This window comes from Actinia tenebrosa, unplaced genomic scaffold (assembly GCF_029948245.1).
Source record: "Actinia tenebrosa isolate PJP-AT-01 unplaced genomic scaffold, QUT_ActTen_1.0 PGA_scaffold8__29_contigs__length_14323225, whole genome shotgun sequence".
NCBI lineage: Eukaryota > Metazoa > Cnidaria > Anthozoa > Actiniaria > Actiniidae > Actinia > Actinia tenebrosa.
In genome coordinates this window covers 3,507,556-3,528,345 of record NW_028292585.1, presented here as the reverse complement: position 1 = coordinate 3,528,345, position 20,790 = coordinate 3,507,556, and the positions used below count along the sequence as shown (strand labels likewise).

Sequence of the window (20,790 nt, the reverse complement as noted above, 5' to 3'; positions counted from 1 at the left end):
TCAAAAAAATTTATTTTTTAAATTTTATTCTTTGTTAGTAAAGTTTGGCCTTTGAAAAAGTCGTAAAACTTATATCATTTCATTTTCCTATATTGAAGTTTTTCCCCAAAAAGTTGAAAAAGAGTCTTTTGATCAGTTTCCATTCAATCTAAAGATTTTAAAGAAAATTGTAATTTAACAGATAAAAGATGAATAATAAAATAATTTTATAGGTGTAAAGAGAAAATAGGTTTCTAAAAACGGATAATGTTCTTGGCATTTAATAGAATAACTATCCTGAATTCTAGAGGTAAAATAAAATGGGGTGAAATTTTCAGAACTTAATTTCAAGAAATTTCATTGGCAAAAATATTTGAAAATAGAATTGTGGGGTTCCTTTGTGAAAATGAAAATATGCCATCGCGGTTTTCCTGTGGTTTAGGTTTTACTTCCGGGTATGTTATGTACTTCTGGTATGGCGAAAATAATACTTGAAAAACAACCTGATTTTACAAAGGTAATATTCCTCTACATTAAATTTGAAGAAAATGTTTTCGCTCACCATCTCTGCAGGAACAAGAGCTCAGTTTGTTCGCGAGCAGGCCCTTCGCAGCTCAAGAAATTCCAAGAAGTCAACGACAATTACTTACTCTGCGGGGTAGAGTAGTGCGAATAACTTTCCCTTGGATTATTCTACAACAAGACTTAAATATGAAAAATGAGAACTCTGAATGTAATTGAAAAATATTAGATTTGTCGTAAACTTAAATTTTAGCCAATGGTTTGACGTTTCTAGACAATAGGAATATGTTTTGAAAGCGTAGTACTGTTACTCCCCTGCTTTGTACGCAATGTAGCAAGTCAGCAGCATATTTGATCTGATCCTAACTTCCGTTTGACACACTTCGAAGTCACAAGTCTGGCTAAGTTTCACAGAGCAAAAACAGAATAGACAGCATTAGCTTCCTTAAACATCTTCTCCAATGGGGAATATTGCCTCCAATGACAATGTAAAGCTCTGTGAGAAGATTGGAGAAGGCTCATATGGCGAGGTATATCGAGGAGTTTGGAAAGGAAGACAAGTTGCCGCTAAGAAATTACGAAGCTTTTTCTTCGAGAACGACTTCTTCTGCCTTCAAAACAAAGGGAGAATATTCAACGACTTAAAGAAGGAATGGGAGATAATGTCTGGTCTAAAACATAAAAATATAGTGGAATATTTAACCGTTATTATGCCTCAAGAAGGTTCACCGATTATTGTCACTGAGCTTTGCACAACAGACCTATTTCATTTCATTCGTAAAGAGTCAAATTGCAAGGTTCTTTTCTCAGATGCTGTGTCCATTATGCTGAATGTTGCGGAAGGCCTTGATTATCTTCACGGGCTGAAAGATCCAGTCATTCATCGCGATCTTTCCAGTAAAAATATCTTAATTAAAGATCTAGAGTCAAAGGAAGCAAAGATTGCAGATATGGGACTTTCTAAGGTGTTCCCCAACGGAGCAATGTATGCTACGCCAGGAGTCGGGTGCATAATATATGCTGCACCAGAAACATATCCCGAGAAACTTGGAAGAGGACGCTATTCACAAAAAGCTTACTACACTGAGAAGGTTGATATTTTTTCGTTTGGCGCAGTTCTGTTGGAAGTGATAGTTGGACGTCTACCAGATTATCTTCCAAATCCTATCTTGGAAGGCAAGTATAGCACTATGTTGTTCGTCGTTCACCATGGGTTTTGTATAATGGACGGGGGTAAGGGGGTAGGTCGTCCTTTCTCTTCATTCTGCATGTACGTATTTTCACGTCAGTTCGACATCCGCGGAGCCAAACCCACTTGCAATAGCATACCATATATTTAGAGAGAGAGAGAGAGAGAGAGATGTCTTTATTTAATCTCGGGAAATTTCATCAATGTACAAATTGGTTTTCATGAAAACCGAGTTCATAGGTAATATATATAAAAAATTAATAATAACGTTAAGAATATATAGACAGATTTATGAAATAAATTCTCATCTACCCCCCAAAAATATTATAGTAATTAAAGTGTTAAGGACCAACAGACGAAAGATTCCTCTTAAAAGATTTTAAATTATTGGACAGTCTGACACTTTGGGGTAACGAGTTCCACACTTTTGCACCGTCATAAGAGAGAGCTCTTTTTAAAAACTCAGTGCTGGGTTTCGGTAACTTTAAGCACTTCTCTCTACCACGAAAATCGTAGGTATTTTCTTGAAAATAAAAGAGTTCCCTTACAGATTTTGGTGCAAGTGCATTTAAAGTCTTAAACATCATTATTGCTTTATGCTCCTTTCTTCTTCTTTGTAAGCTTTTCCAGCCTAAAGAAGTTAAAATATCACTAGATCTGACATCGTAGCTGCTTTTTGTTATTATTCTTGCAGCTCTATTTTGCATTTTTTGCAATCTTTCAGCAGACGTTACTGGTAAATTATCCCATACCACGTCACAATAGTCAAACCAAGGTAAAACGAGAGCCTCATATATGGTAATAGCTGTCTCCAAGGGGATGTAATCGCGGACTCGTCTTATGCCACTCAATCCAGAGGATATTTTTTTACAAATGTAATCAATATGAGCAACCCAAGACACCCGTTCGTCAATCACAACACCCAGAGTTTTTGCTGTAGAGACTCTAGTAATTGGTTTGCTATTTAAATATATGTGTGGTTCAGAGGTAATTTTTTTCAATTTATCGTCAGAAGCAATAAACATGTGCTCTGTTTTAGCTGAATTTAAGCTAAGTTTGTTAGCTTTCAACCAGTTATGAATATTGGAAATATCAGCGTTCACCTCGTCAAATAGAGTCTTTTGTGATGTGCCACAAGTGGTGAGACTTGTGTCATCAGCATACATTCTAGCATTTGAAAATTTGACACTATTTGGCAGATCGTTTATGTAAATAATAAATAATAATGGCCCAAGGATTGAGCCTTGAGGGATGCCGCAATCGAGTGTTCTAGAGCTAGATAAGGTATGGTTTATGTAGCATCTCTGACTACGATCTGTGAGGTAAGATTTGAACCACTTTATCGACTCTTCTGCAATCCCATAATAGTATAATTTGTGGAGAAGTATGGAGTGATTTACTGTGTCAAAAGCTTTTTTAAAATCTAGGAAAGTGACACAGTTCAATTTACCTTCATCCATATTGGTAAGCCACTCCGTTGTGGCTTCTAGGAGTGCAGTAGTAGTCGAATGAAGCGGTCTAAATCCCGACTGCTTTTGAGAAAGTAAATTATTTGAGTTTAGATACTCATATAACTGGTTAAAAACTATTCTCTCGAAAATCTTAGCAATAGTAGGTAAGACCGAAATGGGACGGTAATTATTCAAATCATCTTTGTCATTAGCTTTATGAATTGGCGTAACTTTCGCAAGTTTCAAGCCGTTAGGAAAAATCCCTTTATCAACTGATTGATTGAATAGCTTCACTAGTGATTGCCTTATTACTGGTGAAGCAATCTTGATGAAATGAGATGGTATACCGTCAAGACCTGTCGCTTTTTTAACGTCAATAGAATTAATGATTTTCATAAGTTCATCAACTGATGTGTGTCGTAAGGTGAATGTTGAGCCAATTCTAATTAGATAATCATTATAAGCAGTCGGTCCATCGGGAATTAAACAAGCTAATTTAGTCCCAATTTCAGAAAAATGACAATTGAATACCTCAGCTATTTCCTTCGAGTCACACATCGATGTATCACCTGTTTTGATAGATGTTACATAAGAGCCAGATTTAGTCCTTCGTGAGAGGACTTCATTAATAGCTTTCCAGACCTCCTTTGAGTTTTTTGAATTTTGTGCAAAATGATTTTCATAATATGACTTCTTGGCTCTTTTTATCTCGTTGTTGACGCGATTTCTAATAGACTTATAATCACTCCAGTCGTCCCTCGAATTCGTTTGAGTAGCTTTTTGTTTCATTTTATCTCTATCGTACATAGCTTTCCTCAAATCAGTTGTCATCCAGGGAGACTTCTTGTTTCTTATTCGTTTTGTTTTGATCGGAGCGTGCGAGTCAAGAACAGAGAGAAATAACTCTTTCCATCTGTCCCACATGTCATCCGGGCTTTCCTTATTATCCAAACAATCCCAAGGGAGTGTTGCTAAATCCATAAGAAACTTGTCGGAGTCAAAGTTTTTAGCCGATCTAAATGAGATCTTACAGTGATTGTTGTTTGTCGGAATTGCTATTTTCCGTATTGTATAAACCAGACTATGGTCACTGATACCAATGTGAACCACTCCACTTCGGACTACCCTATCTGGGCTATTCGTTAAGATCACATCAATGAGGGTTTTACTTTTTTCAGTGACTCTAGTTGGTTCTGTGATTAACTGCGTAAGTTGAAACAATTCAGCAGTCGTATTCAAATAGCGGGTTTGCTGATTAATATTAGTAGATAATAAATCACAGTTTAAATCCCCTAGGATATAAATTTCCTTAAACTCAGAATCTATTTTTGTTAACACATTTTCAAATATATTGAAAAATGAGCGTGTATCATAGTTAGGAGGCCTATAACAGGCTAAAACGGCAAAAGACTTGCTATTTGGCTTCATGATTTCAAAACACAGGGACTCTACTTTATCATCAGTTAAGTCACTACGGTTTTTCCCATTTACGCCCTTTTTCAAGTATAAACAAACTCCCCCTCCATTGCGGTTTCTATCAGACCTATGGATGTCATAGCCTTCGATGCTCACCATTGAACTTGGGATTGATGGATCGAGCCTTGACTCATTTATGCAAAGAAGATCAAAATTTTGCTGAATGACCCATGATCTCAGTTCATCTATATGAGCTACAAGACTAGTTATATTTAAAGAGGCCATTTTAAAACCTCTAACATTAGGAATAGAATGAGGTCTATTATCACCGTCAGACTTATCAATATTAGTATTTGAGACAATACTAGAGGGATGAATAGAGGAATCTGTTTCGTCTAGTGGTTCCTTACCTTTTAATCATGCTTTAGATTTAAGATATTTATTGAAATCTTGCGCAAGGATTCCTATTCCTGCACGATTTAAATGCAGTCCTTTGGTGTTAAGTCCTTTCTCTGTTACATTATGAGAAATATAGTCCCATTCCCGTTCGTTGCAGAAGGCTCTAAGCGATTTGTTCACATCCTTTCTTGCTGTTTCAAGGAGACTCGAGTCTTGGCGAATGATTAATTCAGATATCGCTATTTCACAAGACGGCAGCTGTTTTTCCACAGATTCGCAGATTCCAACTATCCTCTCTGCAATGGCCTTAGATTCATCAGACTTAAGATTATTTGTACCAATATGTACAATAAGATTATTAGGTTTCCTTCTGATTATTGGCTTTATATAGTCCTCCATATCCTCCACTGTGGCCCCTGGGAAGGGTTTTATATTAACTCTGTTTGTCTTGCTTGACATTTTCCAACCTTCGAGCTTCGATATTATAGAATCTCCAATTATAACTGTACTAGTTTTGTTTCTGTCCTGAAGCGAATGGTCCTGGTTATTAGTAGGTAGCTTGTTCTCAGCTTTGTTCTTTGGTGTTGTCTTTTGTTGCTTGGCCTTTTTTTGTTTCCTTTGTACCTTTTTCCAGTTACAATGAGATTCATTCATTGTGTCACTCATACTACTCTCCGGGGTCGTAAGATCAACTACAGTAGCTTGTTTAGTTTCCGTATGATCATTGTTCTTGCATTGATCATTGTTCTTACATTGATCGTTTTCTTTCGTAACTAGCCTCAACGCTGTTAGTAAGCTGGCTTTTTCGTCTTGTAATTTGCATACTTGCTGTTTTTGAATTTTAATTTCCTCCTGAAGATTACAGATAATTTTACGAGAATCATCGTTTTCCTTCTTCATTTGTTGGATATCAAAGTTCTCTCCGTTTTGGAAAGTGTCTTTCAATAAACTTATTTCTTTACGCAAGTCAGTCAGTAAACCGAATAATAATGAGGCAATTTCAGAATCAGTCGGTTGTGAAGGCTCAACTCTTTTTTCTGCAGGACCATCATTCTTGCTTGGAAGAAGTTCATGAAACTTATTCCTAAGGCATTCTTGATTTGGCCCAAAGATTTTCAGTCTAAGTGATGATGTGTAGAATCTTACGGAGCATTCCTTGTCATCGGTACTCACTTTATACGTTATTGCGTTGTGAGCTTTGTCTTCTTTAAAGACGCCATTACTGCCTTCTTGGACATCGAACATAAAATCCACCAAAGATTTAAGTTCTTGTTGCGTACCACGCCAAGTGAAATCGTTATCCTTTTCATCATAACTTAAATACTCAATAAGATTTGCCATTTGGAGACAAAGATTCGATAGAAGCTTTATAAAATGTTGAAGATTACGGAGCGGTTACGAACACGTCTGCATAGACTGAACAGACAGACAGACAGACAGACAGACAGACAGAGAGAGAGAGAGAGAGAGAGAGAGAGAGAGAGAGAGAGAGAGAGAGAGAGAGAGAGAGAGAGGGGGGGGGGGGGGGGGTGAAATGTACTTTGACTCCTTTTTGTCGTACAAAAATTGCACCCAAGCAAGACCAGAATGCACCGCGATTATTCATCTGAGGAAAGATGTGATAGGTATTTCGCGATGCATACTCCATCGAGTTTGATGTATGATGATGACAATAGTACTAGTAATAATAATGATATCAAAATATAAAACTATTAATAACCTGCAATATTAATAAAATATTATATTGAAGATAAGTATTATTGTGCAATCACAGACGGTGAAGTACTCCCAGAATACATACGTCGCAGTAAGGAAATCTATGACATGGGACCTGATCACCCTCTACGGGATTTAGTCATCAGTTGCCTTGACAACGCACCACAGGATCGACCAGATGCCAGAGGCCTCGTTGAATTCTTGACCTCATTCAAACTGCCTGAAAAAGTCGATGTACCAAGTCCCGGATCATCGTATAAGTCAGCAGAACAAAGTATTCCGATTTCGCGGGCAACTCCAATGTCAGTTGAACGTGTGATGACGAGGGGGTACGATTATGGCTTCAAAGTTGTGGTGCTTGGGACACCAGGAGTGGGAAAAACCAGTATTATCCAACGCTTTCTGCACCCAGAAATGGAGATGGACGTGTTTCGGCCTACGATTGATCCAGGGGATTATTTTGAAAGACTGCAGATTCGAGGGAAGACTGTACATCTTCACATCGTAGACACCCCCGGGGAGGTCAAGTCACTACATCATAGCGCTCTCAGGACAACGCCCTTGGTCTACAGAGGCGTTAATGGTGTCGCGTTAGTCTGTGATGTTGGTTGTCGCATATCATTTAACCAGTTACCTCAATGGCTTCAGATTGTCCGTGTGAGTATTTATAAAAGAACCTTTAAAACATTTTTTATCGATAATCCGAACTATAAAACCTCTGGGCTGGTCAAAGTCAGGGCATGACTAACTCACAGATTGAACCCTGAAACAACCTCTGGGCTGATCTAAGTCAGGGTATGACTAACTCACAGATTGAACCCTGAAACAACCTCTGGGCTGATCTAAGTCAGGGCATGACTAACTCACAGATTGAACCCTGAAACAACCTCTGGGCTGATCTAAGTCAGGGCATGACTAACTCACAGATCGAACCCTTAAACAACCTCTGGGCTGATCTAAGTCAGGGCATGACTAACTCACAGATTGAACCCCTGAAACAACCTCTGGGCTGATCTAAGTCAGGGAATGACTAACTCACAGATTGAACCCTGAAACAACCTCTGGGCTGATCTAAGTCAGGGCATGACTAACTCACAGATTGAACCCTGAAACAACCTCTGGGCTGATGTCAGGGCATGACTAACTCACAGATTGAACCCTGAAACAACCCTGTGGGCTGATCTAAGTCAGGGCATAGCTAACTCACAGATTGTACCCTGAAACAACCCTGTGGACTGATCTAAGTCAGGGCATAGCTAACTCACAGATTGTACCCTGAAACAACCTCTGGTCTGATCTAAGTCAGGGCATATGGCTAGCTCACAGATTGAACCCTGCGAAACAACCCTGTGGGCTGATCTAAGTCAGGGCATGGCTAGCTCACGAATAGAATTAGAATCGAATTTAGCGTGTCAGGTTTAGCCAAGGAGGATAACCGGAGACAATCCCTCGAATCAAGGGAGAAACCTAACAAACTCTACTCACGATTCCGATCCCCGAGGAATCCCAGAGTCCCGGTGTAGAAATGTATACGTTGTCAATATTTATTCATACCCACAGATGATGCGTCCATATTCCACTCTCAGTGCAATGTATTAACTGCTTTAATTCAGTTGTTCGCTGATCAAAATAAACGCAGGCTCTGGGAGGGGATGAAAGTAAGGAATCTTTTAGGAAACCAAACTCGATGGAGGGTGCAAATATTGATCATTGAGTTTAAAAATAGTTGTCTAACATTTTGATTGTCAGGATCGCTGTTCGCCAGAAACACCCGTCGTTGTCGTTTGTAACCAGACCGACAAACCTCAAACCCAGTGGAAGGTTTCTTCAGGTGAAGCAGAAGCCTGGGCGTTGAATAACGATTTATTTTACATTGAGACGAGCGCAAAAGGACTGATCAACATCGACGAGATTTTTACGATATTAATCGAGAAAATGATTCAACAAAGACTCCTGAATGAACCCAGTTGTTCCAACTTTGGCACAAACCCAGACGACACGTGGGTCTCGGGTATCTCTTCGCGCTCTCTTCTGAAAAATTCTACTCCAAATTCATATGGAATCCCAGCGATTACGGAAAAAACTCAGACAAGACCACTGCCGCCTGCAGAATCTATCAGGGTAGAATTTCCAGCTACACCACAGGGTAGCATCGATCAAAAGAACAAAGGGAAATGCTGTAAATCTTCTTGAAGTATCTCGATTATTCTCAGTTTGGGAAAAAGTGAAATTTAGTTACACGAACGTGACGTTACGTTACAAACTAAACATACTTAGCAATGTAACAGGGTTGCAACAGCGCCTGTATGACTGTAGAAGTACCGGTTTTTCAGTGGAATTCGTATCACAGAACGATGATTGCAGAGTAAATTAGACTTTTAAATCAGAAATTAAATTTTTACCAATGCTGGGAAAAAGTGAAATTTAGTTATACGCGCGTGACGTTGCGTTACAAACTAAACATGCACGACTGTAGAAGAACCGGTTTTTCAGTGGAATTTTTTTATCACAGAACGATGATTTCAGAGTAAATTTTGATAGATGAAATATGAATTAAAAATGCATGGAAGGGAAAGAAATTAAGAAATGTCACTGAAAAACAATTTCTTTAGATGACTTCAAGCATTCTTGGAACGACAAGGAGCTCACAGCTCTGGCTAAGAATAGCACTTGTGCAATATACTCACCTACAAAACCTAGCCTTAAACGTCATTTAAACGATGAAAGAAAGACTAGTAATGACCTCCTGGCCAATTGAAACGAGATTCAAGATGGAGGAGATTTTTCGTGTCCTCTGCAAAATCAGACCCACAATCCTGTGCACCACGAGGTCATTACCAGTCTCCCAAACTCCGAAATGTGAAAAAAAAAAAAATCGTCGATTTGTAAGGTATCTATTTTATTCCAATACATCAAACTGAATAAGCAATAAGCAGTCAATAAGCAGTCGTTTTAGATGGGAAATCGTAGAAAATTAGAAACTTCCAGGCACCTAACGCTTGACCGTCGAATAACAGTTATTATGGATGGTGCAAATGAGATGCAAATGAAATAACAAGCATTAAATCGGCTAGACTCTTCCACAGTCTCTCGCTCGTGCGTTCCGTCTCCACGCTTAGAGACTGCAACGGTACAATGACAGAAAGGACTTATGGGTCCCGAAAACTTGGACCCAGCGTGCTTTGGGAACCAAAATACTCGTACACAGTCTCTCTCGTTTTCGCCGCCATCTTGAAAATATTGTACCGTTACAGTCTCTAAGCGTGGAGACGGAACGGACGAGCGAGAGACTGTGGAAGAGTCTATAAATCGGCCCGACGGTCTCACTTGTATGATTCTTAAAACAAAAACAAAAAATTATTTCTTAATATTTGGCGTATATTATCACCACAAACGCTAGGCACAGGGAGCTCATACGGACACGCCATATAAGATAGCCTTCACTGGTCATAAATGGTTTAATATCATTTTCTATTTTTAAGGCAAATAAACTTAGGGATTTTAGTTGAACCTGGTCTTAATCATTGATTTGGATTTACTATGCGATGTTTGCAGCCGAATAGAATGTTTCCGTGCCCTATTTTCTCTTTGGAAGCCCCTCCTATCCCACTGTTATATTGTTATATATATACATATATATTCTGTATATTCCCCTATTCCTGCGCACATGCACATGCGCACATATCGCATTCCCACTTAAAGCATTAGTTTCTCTAACCCCCTTCTTATCTTTCTATAATCTCCTATACACTATGTATATACGTTTGCCCGCGATCAGCAGATGAGTGTTAACTTTGATCCAGTATTTACCTGTCAGTGAACTGAGAATCTACTACATTAACCTGCGTAGCGGCCCAAATGGAAGGGGATTGGGGACTGGGGAGAGGAAGGGGATTGGGGACTGGGGAGAGGAAGGGGATTGGGGACTGGGGAGAGGAAGGGGATTGGGGACTGGGGAGAGGAAGGAAGGCGAGGGAGGGCCTGCAATGACCCCCCTCGATTTTTCCTACGAACGTTCAGAATCCGAACGTTAATTTTGATTGGTTGACTCATAGAAACAGAAATTAACATTCTAACATTTGATTGGTTGAGATTTTGCATATTAATTAGGGGGCGGTAAAAAAAATCGAGGGGGTTCATTGCAGGCTCTCCCTCTCCCCCAGTCCCCCCCCTCCTCTCATTAGTCCCCAATCCCCTTCCCTTCCCATTTGGGCCGCTACGCTGGCTACTACTACATATCGCTTCGAGTGTCATCATATAGTATGGAAATGTGTCTGTCCATTTGCGGCTGATTGTTCAGCCAGTGCGATTTTGAACTGAAGCTGCTTCAGCCATCTTGCGAGGACTGTTCGTGTCTCTTTATTCGATCTCTTGCGGGTTTGCGCCTTCCTCAGCTTGTTACTTGAACCTTCAGACAACTGAAAACGTACAAAAAGGTTTGGTAACTTAAACATACAAATTAGTGTAGGATTTTTCAAGAATCGCATTTATTAACATTCGACAAGAAGGGGGTATAGCTCAGTGGTAGAACATTCGACTGCAGATCGAGAGGTCACCGGTTCAAACCCGGTTGCCCCCTTTGAAAATCCTTTTTTTCTTTCCAGAAATATTGCCAAGAAAATATCTTTAACCCTAAGCGCAAAGCACGACGGTAGGTAGAATTGTTTTATTTCCTTCCATCAACTTTTTGAAAATATTTGTTTGATTCGCACGCATATTCCTGAATCTTCCCAAACATTGTAGTATAGAAAGAAATAATACTTCAGAGAATGAGATGGGATCTAAAAAAGTGCGCTTTGAAAAAAAGGAGTTTACATCGATATAAAGTGCTGAGAGAATAATAACGAGATGGATATTAAGACACATTCCTAACAAGAAGGGGGTATAGCTCAGTGGTAGAGCATTCGACTGCAGATCGAGAGGTCATCGGTTCAAACCCGGTTGCCCCCTTTTTAATGTTTTTCACAAGTTTATATTTTTTGAGGCTCAGGTCAACACTGTCGGTGACCAAAGTGTCCTTTTATACACCTTTTCGCTTGAGTGACCACCAAACAATGGTTCCAAGATGAGGTTAGACTTGATGCATGTTCATACTTTGTTTGTATTTTATCCAAGTCCAACCTCGTCTTGGTACCATTTCTTTGGGTCACTCAAGTTAAGGAGGCTGGAAAGTGTTTTGTGCCTTCACATAAACTCACATTTATGAACTGAAAACAATTAATATGGCTATAATATGACAGCAAGTAAACCCGGAAAGCCAAAGACTATAAACCAAAGATCACAATGAACATGAAAAAATGACGTAAGATGTTGCTATGACAACATCAGAACCCTTGGTATGCCATCAAAAATGTTTATTTAAAAAATCATAACTCAGAAACCAAAACTTGGGATCGTATTCGTAAAAATCAATAAAATTTGTTTGGAGCAGTTCCCTCTTAAACTAAAGCCCTATGCCAAATTTGAAGAAATTTCACCGCAGAATTTTTGATTTTTTTTCAGTTTGTACAGTAAAATTTATGAGTACAAAAATTTTCCTTTTGCAAGTTCTACGTCATCGGACCTAGAGCGCGCGCGCGCTCAAAAAAACCGTTCCGAGCCTCCTTATTTGCAAAAAGTCTTTATAATATAGTCAAGTAAATCCGCGCGATCTGATTGGTTGAAAAGCATGAACCATTTGCCCATGGGTTGCACGCTCACGTCAGCTTTTTTAGCTTCGGCGAAAAAGAAAACTTTTTGTATCTTTTTGCTGACAATTTATCTAGAAAAGATAACTGAAAATGATTGAAAAAAACTAGCGAAAATACTCATCAATCTCCGACATTTAGTATAGAGTTGTCATTTGATCAGCCTAGTAATAATACGTCAAGATTTGCATCACTTTCAAACAGTGAGCTGGACAAGATTGTGTCAGAGCGTCACTCCAAAAAGACAAAGCAAACCACAAATCGATCGGTCGGTGTCTACATTCAAAGGATTTTAAGCAATGATTAAATAAATACAAAAATATTGTTATCGTGTATTTATTCAACAAAAGTATTTCCAAAGTAATTAACTATAAATATCTTGCTCACCATCTACTTCGCAGCTTCACAACTGCAGTGAAGTACTTTCTGAAGCTCTACATGGGAGGGAAAGCCGACAAAGCGTACTACCCAGAGAAAATTAATCCAGTTCAGTCAGTTAGTTTTGATCCGTGTACGAGATTATTTCCATTGCTAAGTCATTGTACGATAACAAACTTGAACATCGTCAACAACAACAAAGACAGCCACTTTGTTTTTCACTGATTTTCTCGGGCATTACTGTACTAAGATATGTCAACATTTGAAATGTACTTCTTACAGTTGAAAATCACTTTCTCCGTAGTTTTGGACATCTTTGATTCACTTGTAAGCTAAATTTTTGCCATTATTGTAGTCATAACTGTCTTCAGTGTAAAGCTGCCATTTTCAAAACGACTGTTTTTCTGTTTTTGGCGCCTTTGTGCTTTTCATTCACTCAAGGTGCGTAAGGAGAATTTAGGGCATGATCAACAAATACAGTCTATAATTTGTATTTATTTCTTGTTTGTTGACTTGACTATATTATAAAAGCAATGGATCATAAGTAGCTGTGCGTCCATCGAGTTATGGATGCACTTGGGAGGTTGCTTAAGCACTCAAAAAAGCTAGAGTTGCACTCCGCTTCGCGTCGTGCAACTCTTACGCTTTTCTTCGTGCTTAGCAACCTCCCGCGTGCATCCATAACTCGATGGATGCACGCTACTTATGATCCATTCCTTAAATAGATCATAGCGACCAAAGAACCGCTCGCGTAGGATGCAATGTGACGTATGCAACTAGCATAACGATGAACAACAACATCAGCAAGTAAAAGCAATAATATTTACTCACCCCCTTCAGCGAGAAACAAAAGGTCAGAATAGAATGCCACAAGGGATACAACTAAAAAAATAATATAAATATACATCAGCGTCACGCAACTTAAGGGATGTGTCACGTACTCTTAGTCATGTTGCCTGATGTCCAACGAGTCATATATGTAATCTCGTAGTCCAAGTCACTATTACCAAGTCAAGTGCTCTTAGTCAAGTACTTCTAGTCACGTATTCAAGCGTCATGTAATAGCTCGTCACGTAACAAGTCACGTATTCTCAGTGTTGTCACGTCACATACCTTAGGAAGTGACGTGCAGTTGCACTCTTGTAACGCTTCAAGAAGATTCAGGAAATTATCTCCTACTAAGTCACTCATCTGAAAATCAAGTATATAATTTGGTTGATTGATTGATTACGATGGCCCTAATATAGAACTTGTGGCAAACCAAACTCTTTGAAAGTATAAAAAGATTCTAGCACTAACAAAAGAGTAGTTGCGCTGCTGTGGAAGGGTTTAGCTAAGAGTTATCATAAAGGCCCCAGAATAGATCTCTGTGGAATACGTATTAAAGTTATGTTAGATTTGTAAGTAAAAAAAAATATTCCAGCACTAGCAATACAGTAGCTGCCCTGCTTAAGGCTCGATTACACGGAGCAATTTTCTCTGCAACTTGTCTCGCAACAGCGTTCCGACACAAGTTGGAAGAGTGTCTACAAGGTGCAACGGGGACGCGATCGTTGCCAAAAGTATAAACGAATTCTACTTTTCGCAACGATTGCAGCAACTTGTCTCGCAACATTTTTTTAAATTGCGCTGTACGTTTACACGCTGCAATGCTCCGTGCAAATTGTGTCGCAACACCGTTGTGACACTAGTTGCAGAGAAAATTGCTCCGTGTAATCGCGCCTTTAGGCGGATTTAGCTAACAGGTATCACAAAGGCCCTGAAAAAGCTCTCTGTGGAACACAAAAGTCAGATGTGAGATTTGAAGTATAAACAGATTCCAGCATTAGAAAAACACTAGTTGTCCTGCTGAGGGAGAGTTTAACAGCGAGTTATCATAAAGGCCCCAATACAGAACACTGTGGTATACCAAAGTCAAGGGTTAGATTTCAGCACCCTGCTGAGCACTTGTAGTTACCCTGTCTTTATGTATCCATGTCGTACCTCTTTGGCTTTGGTTAGCAGGTTCAGTATCCCAGGAGTAACTATTCCCCAGAACTCGAGCACGATAGGCGAAGACTGCTCGTTGTATTCACCTTGAAGTTTAGTGATGTCACAGTACAGGGTCCATAGCTGGAAAGAATGTAAAGGCAAATGTCCAATGCTAGATTATCTACACACAAAAAACAACAACACAGCTATTGATTTGAATTACCTCGCACAAGTGAAACGCATGATACAAGGCCGTGATTTTCAGAGAGTCCTGAAAACAAAGAGATTGTTAGTTATCTAGTTTTCTTTGCCATAATACATTTCCATAATACTCCCATTTCGAGTTCGCCTTTGCTCAGTCTTGGCCTCGATTGTGTACAAATGCGTACTTTTCTTCTATATTAAGGTGCATTGTATAGTAAAGAATGTACGTACTACGGAACTGAAGCCTGAGCAAAGAGGACTCGAAACTGGAGCATTAACTTACCCAGACAAATACATATAATAATTCGAGAAGTCTGGGTGTTTGGCTGTCGTCTATCACAAATAATTTCAAGTTCAAACCGTCGAAATTTGATCGACGGAAGCAAAGAACCAAGCAAACCTGTGTGGGCTTGGCTTTGTCGATCGCGAAATGATATAATCATGTTATAGTAAAAAGATAAATTTTAAGTTCCCACCGAGATTTGAACTCGGATCGCTGGATTCAAAGTCCAAAGTGCTAACCATTACACCATGGGACCATTTCTTGAAATATATTCCAGGAAATTTCACGTTAATTTAAGAAAGTTGCCAGTTTAAGATTAAAATTAAAAAGAAAAAGATCCCACCGAGATTTGAACTCGGATCGCTGGATTCAAAGTCCAAAGTGCTAACCATTACACCATGGGACCATTTCTTCACATAATTTCCAGGAAATTTCACGTCAATTTAAGAAAGTTGCCAGTTTAAGATTAAAATTAAAAAGAAAAAGGTCCCACCGAGATTTGAACTCGGATCGCTGGATTCAAAGTCCAAAGTGCTAACCATTACACCATGGGACCATTTCTTCACATACTTTCCAGGAAATTTCACGTCAATTTAAGAAAAATGCCAGTTTAAGATTAAAATTAAAAAGGTCCCACCGAGATTTGAACTCGGATCGCTGGATTCAAAGTCCAAAGTGCTAACCATTACACCATGGGACCATTTCTTCACATACTTTCCAGGAAATTTCACGTCAATTTAAGAAAAATGCCAGTTTAAGATTAAAATTAAAAAGAAAAAGGTCCCACCGAGATTTGAACTCGGATCGCTGGATTCAAAGTCTAAAGTGCTAACAATTACACCATGGGACCATTTCTTCACATACTTTCCAGGAAATTTCACGTCGATTTAAGAAAAATGCCAGTTTAAGATTAAAATTAAAAAGAAAAAGGTCCCACCGAGATTTGAACTCGGATCGCTGGATTCAAAGTCCAAAGTGCTAACCATCACACCATGGGACCATTTCTTGACATTCTTTCCAGGAAATTTCACGTTAATTTAAGAAAGCTCCCAGTTTAAGATTAAAATTGAAAAGAAAAAGCTCCCACCGAGATTTGAACTCGGATCGCTGGATCCATGGCACCAATTCACAAATTTAAAATTGGATTTCATAGCAAATATTTCTGTCGCAGCACTCAAACTGGCCGATGAATGATATTTCTTGTACTGTTACCGTACATTTTCACAGTCAAGTGAGAGTATACTTACTTTTAGTGGTTCAGCAAAGCTGTGCAGAACAATCAAGACATATTTAGCAATGTTCACATTTTCCTCCAAAGCTATTGGCTGACATGACGCATGCGCCATTTTGGAATTGACCACGTGCGACAGCGATCCCTGTAAAATCCACGTCAGCAGTCTCATGTTGCTCACGCAATCTTGGAGTTCTTTAGGTCTGTAAATGATAATGAAAATAACAAAACAGTCATTGAGAAAATGTTAAAAATGATGAATGGGATTCGTGTAATGGGAAAACTTACAAATAACTGAAGTTCATTAAGAGCCAGTAACTTGCAAGGGTTAGGAATCTGGATTTTGAATCCAGCAATTCAAGCTCTAATTTTCCTGGGATATTGTTATTTTCAATTTTAATTTTTAAGCTTTCTTAAATTAACATGAAATTTCCTGCAATATATTTTAAGAAATGGTCCCATGGTGTAATGGTTAGCACTTTGGACTCTGAATCCAGCGATCCGAGTTCAAATCTCGGTGGGACCTTCTTATTTTCTTTTTCTAATCTTAAACTGAGAGCTTTTTTAAATTAACGTGAAATTTCCTGGAAATTTTTTCTCTTAAATTAAGGTGAACTTTCCTGGAACATACTTCAAGAAATGAATCCACCTATTTATTTTCAATTATAATCTTAAATTTAGGCGGCCAATTTTTAGTTTATAGAGAAAATTCTTTCACGATTTATTTTTTTAACTTAATCTTTTAATTTGAATTTTAAAGCAACTCAAGTTATTTTAAAAATTATAGCTCTCTTAATAAGAGTAAAGCTTGTTTTCTGTAAAAGTACTGTTCTTTGCTATTCAATGTTTAGCAACTATTTTACACTTAATATTTTTACAAATTATATCTATATTTCTCGTATCTTGACTTTGTTTTAAATTTTTTTGGTTCAGCTAATTATCAGTAATCGTCTTACTGTTCTTATTAGGGAATATAAATCTCAATAAGAAAGAAAATTCGGGAAGCATTTTGGTAGTAAAATGACGGTCTAATGAAAGCCGCCATATTGATTGAATTCAACACCAAATTGTTCAGATTTCTATGGTTTCTCTTCGTTCTTTTAGACAGATAGATAGGCACCTTTGTCAAAACTTAAATGAAAGGGGGTGGCTATATGCTTCTGATATCAAAAGGAGCCGTTATACACATATACGATATACAATAAATCAGAAACTAAATTGTTGTATAACAACATGGCGACGGCAGAGTGGTTTTTCTCTGTGAGAAAAAAGGAAAATCACCTATTTTCTGTAGTCAAAAATTGTGAAAAAATTTTACGAAATGAAACGTGTATAAGTCTGAAATTCTGAATTGCATTCCGTTTTGTGGAGAGCCATAAGTTAATCAGCGTAAACTGTTACATGTTCCCTCTTGAAAAAAAAGTTAAACAAACTAAATTGAAAAATAAGAATCCGATTTACAAAGTTGAAGAATTTAATTACAGTTCAAAGAAAATAATTTCTGCAAACTGTCCAACGCTAAAGTTTTGAAAAACAGAGTTTTCCTCGCCTCTGAAGTTGAACTTCACTTTTCCACAATCAACGGAGGAATGTCCCTCTTTGCCGTAAGCAGAAGGTGGCCCCTTGATGGTCGCTTCAATATTGTAGTCAACATCATTCTCAATACGGATAGCAGTGTCAAGTTTGACGTCGTAACCATGGTAATTGTCAGTGCCTTGAACTTCAGACATGTAGTAACCTTGTGCGATTTGCTTATTGTAAGGATCTGACCGAGGATAAACTTTTAGTTCCACTTTATATTGGCAGTTCTCGTAACCATAGAGACGAATACCGTGCAGTCTGATTGGCGTATTGACTGACATTATGAAACTCTCGGCTCGCTCCCCGGAGTAAAGGAACCAATGAGAAACGGTAGAATAACGAGAGCATCTTCGGAGAGGATTGTTTCTGGGTTTGGAAGAAAAGCGGTCAAGATTGCGCTTGACTGTGCCAAAATTTACCAGAATATCAATGACATCTTGTTGTGGGAGAAGTTTCGAGGGAACAACATGTTTTTTGAACTCTTCCTCAAGCATCAGTGGAAAGCGTATCTTTCTTATTAACCTGTCGTATAGATGAGCTACGTGAGGGGAGGTGCGGGGGACAAAAGATGGAAAAGCTTGGTTTTGATTTTGGTTATCATGAGTGACACGTTGAATGCGTGACATATTTTCATTTGGCGTGACACTTTGGAAGTGCGACACATTGTCGATAGAGCCAGATGCAAAATTACCACGATGGCCACTTCCTACAGATTCTTTTGTGTCCATCTTTTCAATAGTAGATGATTCAACTGCGCGTGACGAATGTAAAATAGCCGTCACGCAATCACACCGTTCTTGACATCTACAAGTGCACATTCCATTATAAACTCGCTTCACTGGAGTGCCTGAACTTTCCGTTACAGTATTTGAAGCATTAGGTAATTGTCTTCCTTTGCGTGATATTGGACGTGACATTGAAGGAATCTTATGATTGTGCAACAGCCATCGTTGCACAGCTTGAAATATTTCCACTTCACTGATACACAATGTATCTCTATCCAGAAGATTTTCCAGTAAATCTAAACTAACTTCCAAAAACGATCGGCTCTTCAAAACCACATTCGCATTCAAATCAATAACTTGAAAGCATTTCTCTAGAAGTTCTTTTTCGTCGAGTTTCATAGCGTACGGAATAACGTCAAGAACATGAGCAGGTGTAACGTTCTCTTTGATATACGACACACAAATCTTAGCCAATGAAGGCACAAGGTATTTCTTTGCCAAGTACAGCGCTTGAATTGCCGAAGGAAGAGAAAGCTCTACTGTATCGCAGTAAATATAGCGTAAAAACTCCAACAGTCCCTCAGAATCACAGTCGGGTAAAGCCACAGTATTTTCAACCACTGCTAAATTCCCGTAAAACATAGCGAAAAACACAGGACTACTAATTCCCAAGACGAATTTATGAGCAGGAATGAATACTCTCGAGTCAGTTTTCTGGCTGAAAACCACAAATTTCACGTCTGAAATCAAAGAATTATTAAACATAAAGGATGTTCGAGATACGACAGAGGTTTTCTTCAAGCGCCAATCCATATCTTGTCCCATTTCGCTTCGTAAAGTTCACCTAACGTCGGAGCCACCAAACTCAGGATTATTTTCGTACCTTGAAATTCAAAACAAACTCTTCCACCAGCAAAAGTAATACCAATGGAATTATCTTTTATTCATGAAATAAAAATAATATTTGAATTCCGAAAGAAAGACTTCCATGTGCTTTCGAAACCATTCTTTTTATACATTTCTTTACACTTCTTAATATCTAATTTCTGCTTTAAATCTTCAAACGTTGTGATTTATCTTTGTGATTAACTCAAAACTAATAAGTTAAGACTAGAGTTTTAGGGGGGAAAATAAGCTAAACTTTAGCCAATTTTCTATAAAATTGTGTTTTTTAAGAAATCTATTCAAAGAAAATTATTCGAGTCTTCGTAAGATTATTTTCTTTCCTATTTCAAATCTTCAATAATTGATTTTCCCACTTCTCCGGCCCCCTAGAATCGATTTTCAGACCTCAAAGATTCCATTGGTTGGACTAATTTCTAGGGTTTGCTTGTTATTATTTATCAATTAGGTTCCATACTGTTTGGTAGATAAAAATGCCGCTTCGGTCGTGATACAATCTGTACCAGAATTACCAGCATAAACATTAGAAATGATTTATATTTTGGTCAATAGTTTCCTATTTCGATATTTTAAATTACGTCAATGAAAAAAATAATTTTTAATTTCGTTGGAAAATGAAATACGAAAGAATAGTTCGAAACCATTTAATCCTTTACAGTTTGGGAGAATGCTAGAAACGTCAGACATGCGCATTAAGAAAGCGACCTCCGTTGTCCTTCTCTGGTTTTGCTCCCTTCACAAAACACTCAAAATTCGAATTCGATCTATAATTTTGCCGTGCCCTGACTTAGATCAGCCCAGAGGTTGTTTAACGGTTCAATAAAAATGAAGTTCAATTGATTTGGTCTAGTCAATTAAAATGTGTACTTGACCCGGACAGACAGACTTGCCCTTTGCCTAAAGGAGCGCAGGCTCTTAAGGTATACCGTACTTTCGAAGGATGTTATGTATTTCTGGTTAGAGCAGTTTTCGCCTGACTGTGAAAAGCTCAGTGCCGTAAGCGTGCCTTGCAGTGACCGTGATGTTTTCTAGAATTTTAATTGGCTGATTGTTTTCTCGTGCAATGTGATTGGCCTGAAAGTGCCGTGACATTGGCGTGACCCTGTCCACGCCATGTTTTCGGTATTTGATTGGATGGAGAGTAAATTCTCGCGC

General features: G+C 38.5%; 3 protein-coding genes and 9 non-coding genes across 16 annotated transcripts in view; 4 read left to right on the top strand and 8 right to left on the bottom strand.

Moving 5' to 3' along the window:
* Window positions 1-773: 773 nt before the first annotated feature.
* LOC116300589 (uncharacterized) lies at window positions 774-10,182 on the top strand. The gene is made up of 3 exons (XM_031709520.2): window positions 774-1,677; window positions 6,731-7,329; window positions 8,422-10,182. Exons 1-3 carry the CDS (start codon window positions 963-965, stop codon window positions 8,863-8,865), a joined length of 1,758 nt encoding a protein of 585 aa, XP_031565380.1. The 5' UTR covers window positions 774-962; the 3' UTR covers window positions 8,866-10,182.
* The window catches only part of LOC116295509 (protein unc-79 homolog), a 34,231-nt gene continuing 22,995 nt past the window's right edge, over window positions 9,555-20,790 (bottom strand). For 4 of the 5 annotated variants that reach the window (XM_031703381.2, XM_031703458.2, XM_031703534.2 and 1 more), the window contains 6 exons: window positions 16,443-16,629; window positions 14,932-14,979; window positions 14,721-14,849; window positions 13,851-13,928; window positions 13,569-13,619; window positions 9,555-11,090 (listed from right to left, as the gene is read on the bottom strand). In XM_031703381.2, the coding sequence (XP_031559241.2) occupies window positions 10,926-11,090; window positions 13,569-13,619; window positions 13,851-13,928; window positions 14,721-14,849; window positions 14,932-14,979; window positions 16,443-16,629 (658 nt within the window). In that variant the 3' untranslated portion in view covers window positions 9,555-10,925. Of the gene's footprint in view, window positions 11,091-13,565; window positions 13,620-13,850; window positions 13,929-14,694; window positions 14,850-14,931; window positions 14,980-16,442; window positions 16,630-20,790 lie in introns of those variants that run through there. The other variant, XR_004197048.2, reaches the window with a different exon arrangement.
* Trnac-gca (transfer RNA cysteine (anticodon GCA)) lies at window positions 11,180-11,251 on the top strand. Its single transcript has one exon. It is a non-coding gene; the product is annotated as a tRNA-Cys (tRNA).
* On the top strand, window positions 11,551-11,622 carry Trnac-gca (transfer RNA cysteine (anticodon GCA)). Its single transcript has one exon. It is a non-coding gene; the product is annotated as a tRNA-Cys (tRNA).
* Window positions 15,380-15,451, bottom strand: Trnaq-uug (transfer RNA glutamine (anticodon UUG)). Its single transcript has one exon. It is a non-coding gene; the product is annotated as a tRNA-Gln (tRNA).
* Trnaq-uug (transfer RNA glutamine (anticodon UUG)) lies at window positions 15,530-15,601 on the bottom strand. Its single transcript has one exon. It is a non-coding gene; the product is annotated as a tRNA-Gln (tRNA).
* Trnaq-uug (transfer RNA glutamine (anticodon UUG)) lies at window positions 15,680-15,751 on the bottom strand. The gene has a single exon. It is a non-coding gene; the product is annotated as a tRNA-Gln (tRNA).
* Window positions 15,824-15,895, bottom strand: Trnaq-uug (transfer RNA glutamine (anticodon UUG)). Its single transcript has one exon. It is a non-coding gene; the product is annotated as a tRNA-Gln (tRNA).
* Window positions 15,974-16,045, bottom strand: Trnaq-uug (transfer RNA glutamine (anticodon UUG)). The gene has a single exon. It is a non-coding gene; the product is annotated as a tRNA-Gln (tRNA).
* Trnaq-uug (transfer RNA glutamine (anticodon UUG)) lies at window positions 16,124-16,195 on the bottom strand. The gene has a single exon. It is a non-coding gene; the product is annotated as a tRNA-Gln (tRNA).
* Window positions 16,806-19,655, bottom strand: LOC116295851 (BTB/POZ domain-containing protein 6-B-like). Its single transcript, XM_031703844.1, has one exon. The coding sequence runs from the start codon at window positions 19,555-19,557 to the stop codon at window positions 17,905-17,907; it is 1,653 nt and encodes a 550-aa protein (XP_031559704.1). The 5' UTR covers window positions 19,558-19,655; the 3' UTR covers window positions 16,806-17,904.
* Trnaq-cug (transfer RNA glutamine (anticodon CUG)) lies at window positions 16,881-16,952 on the top strand. Its single transcript has one exon. It is a non-coding gene; the product is annotated as a tRNA-Gln (tRNA).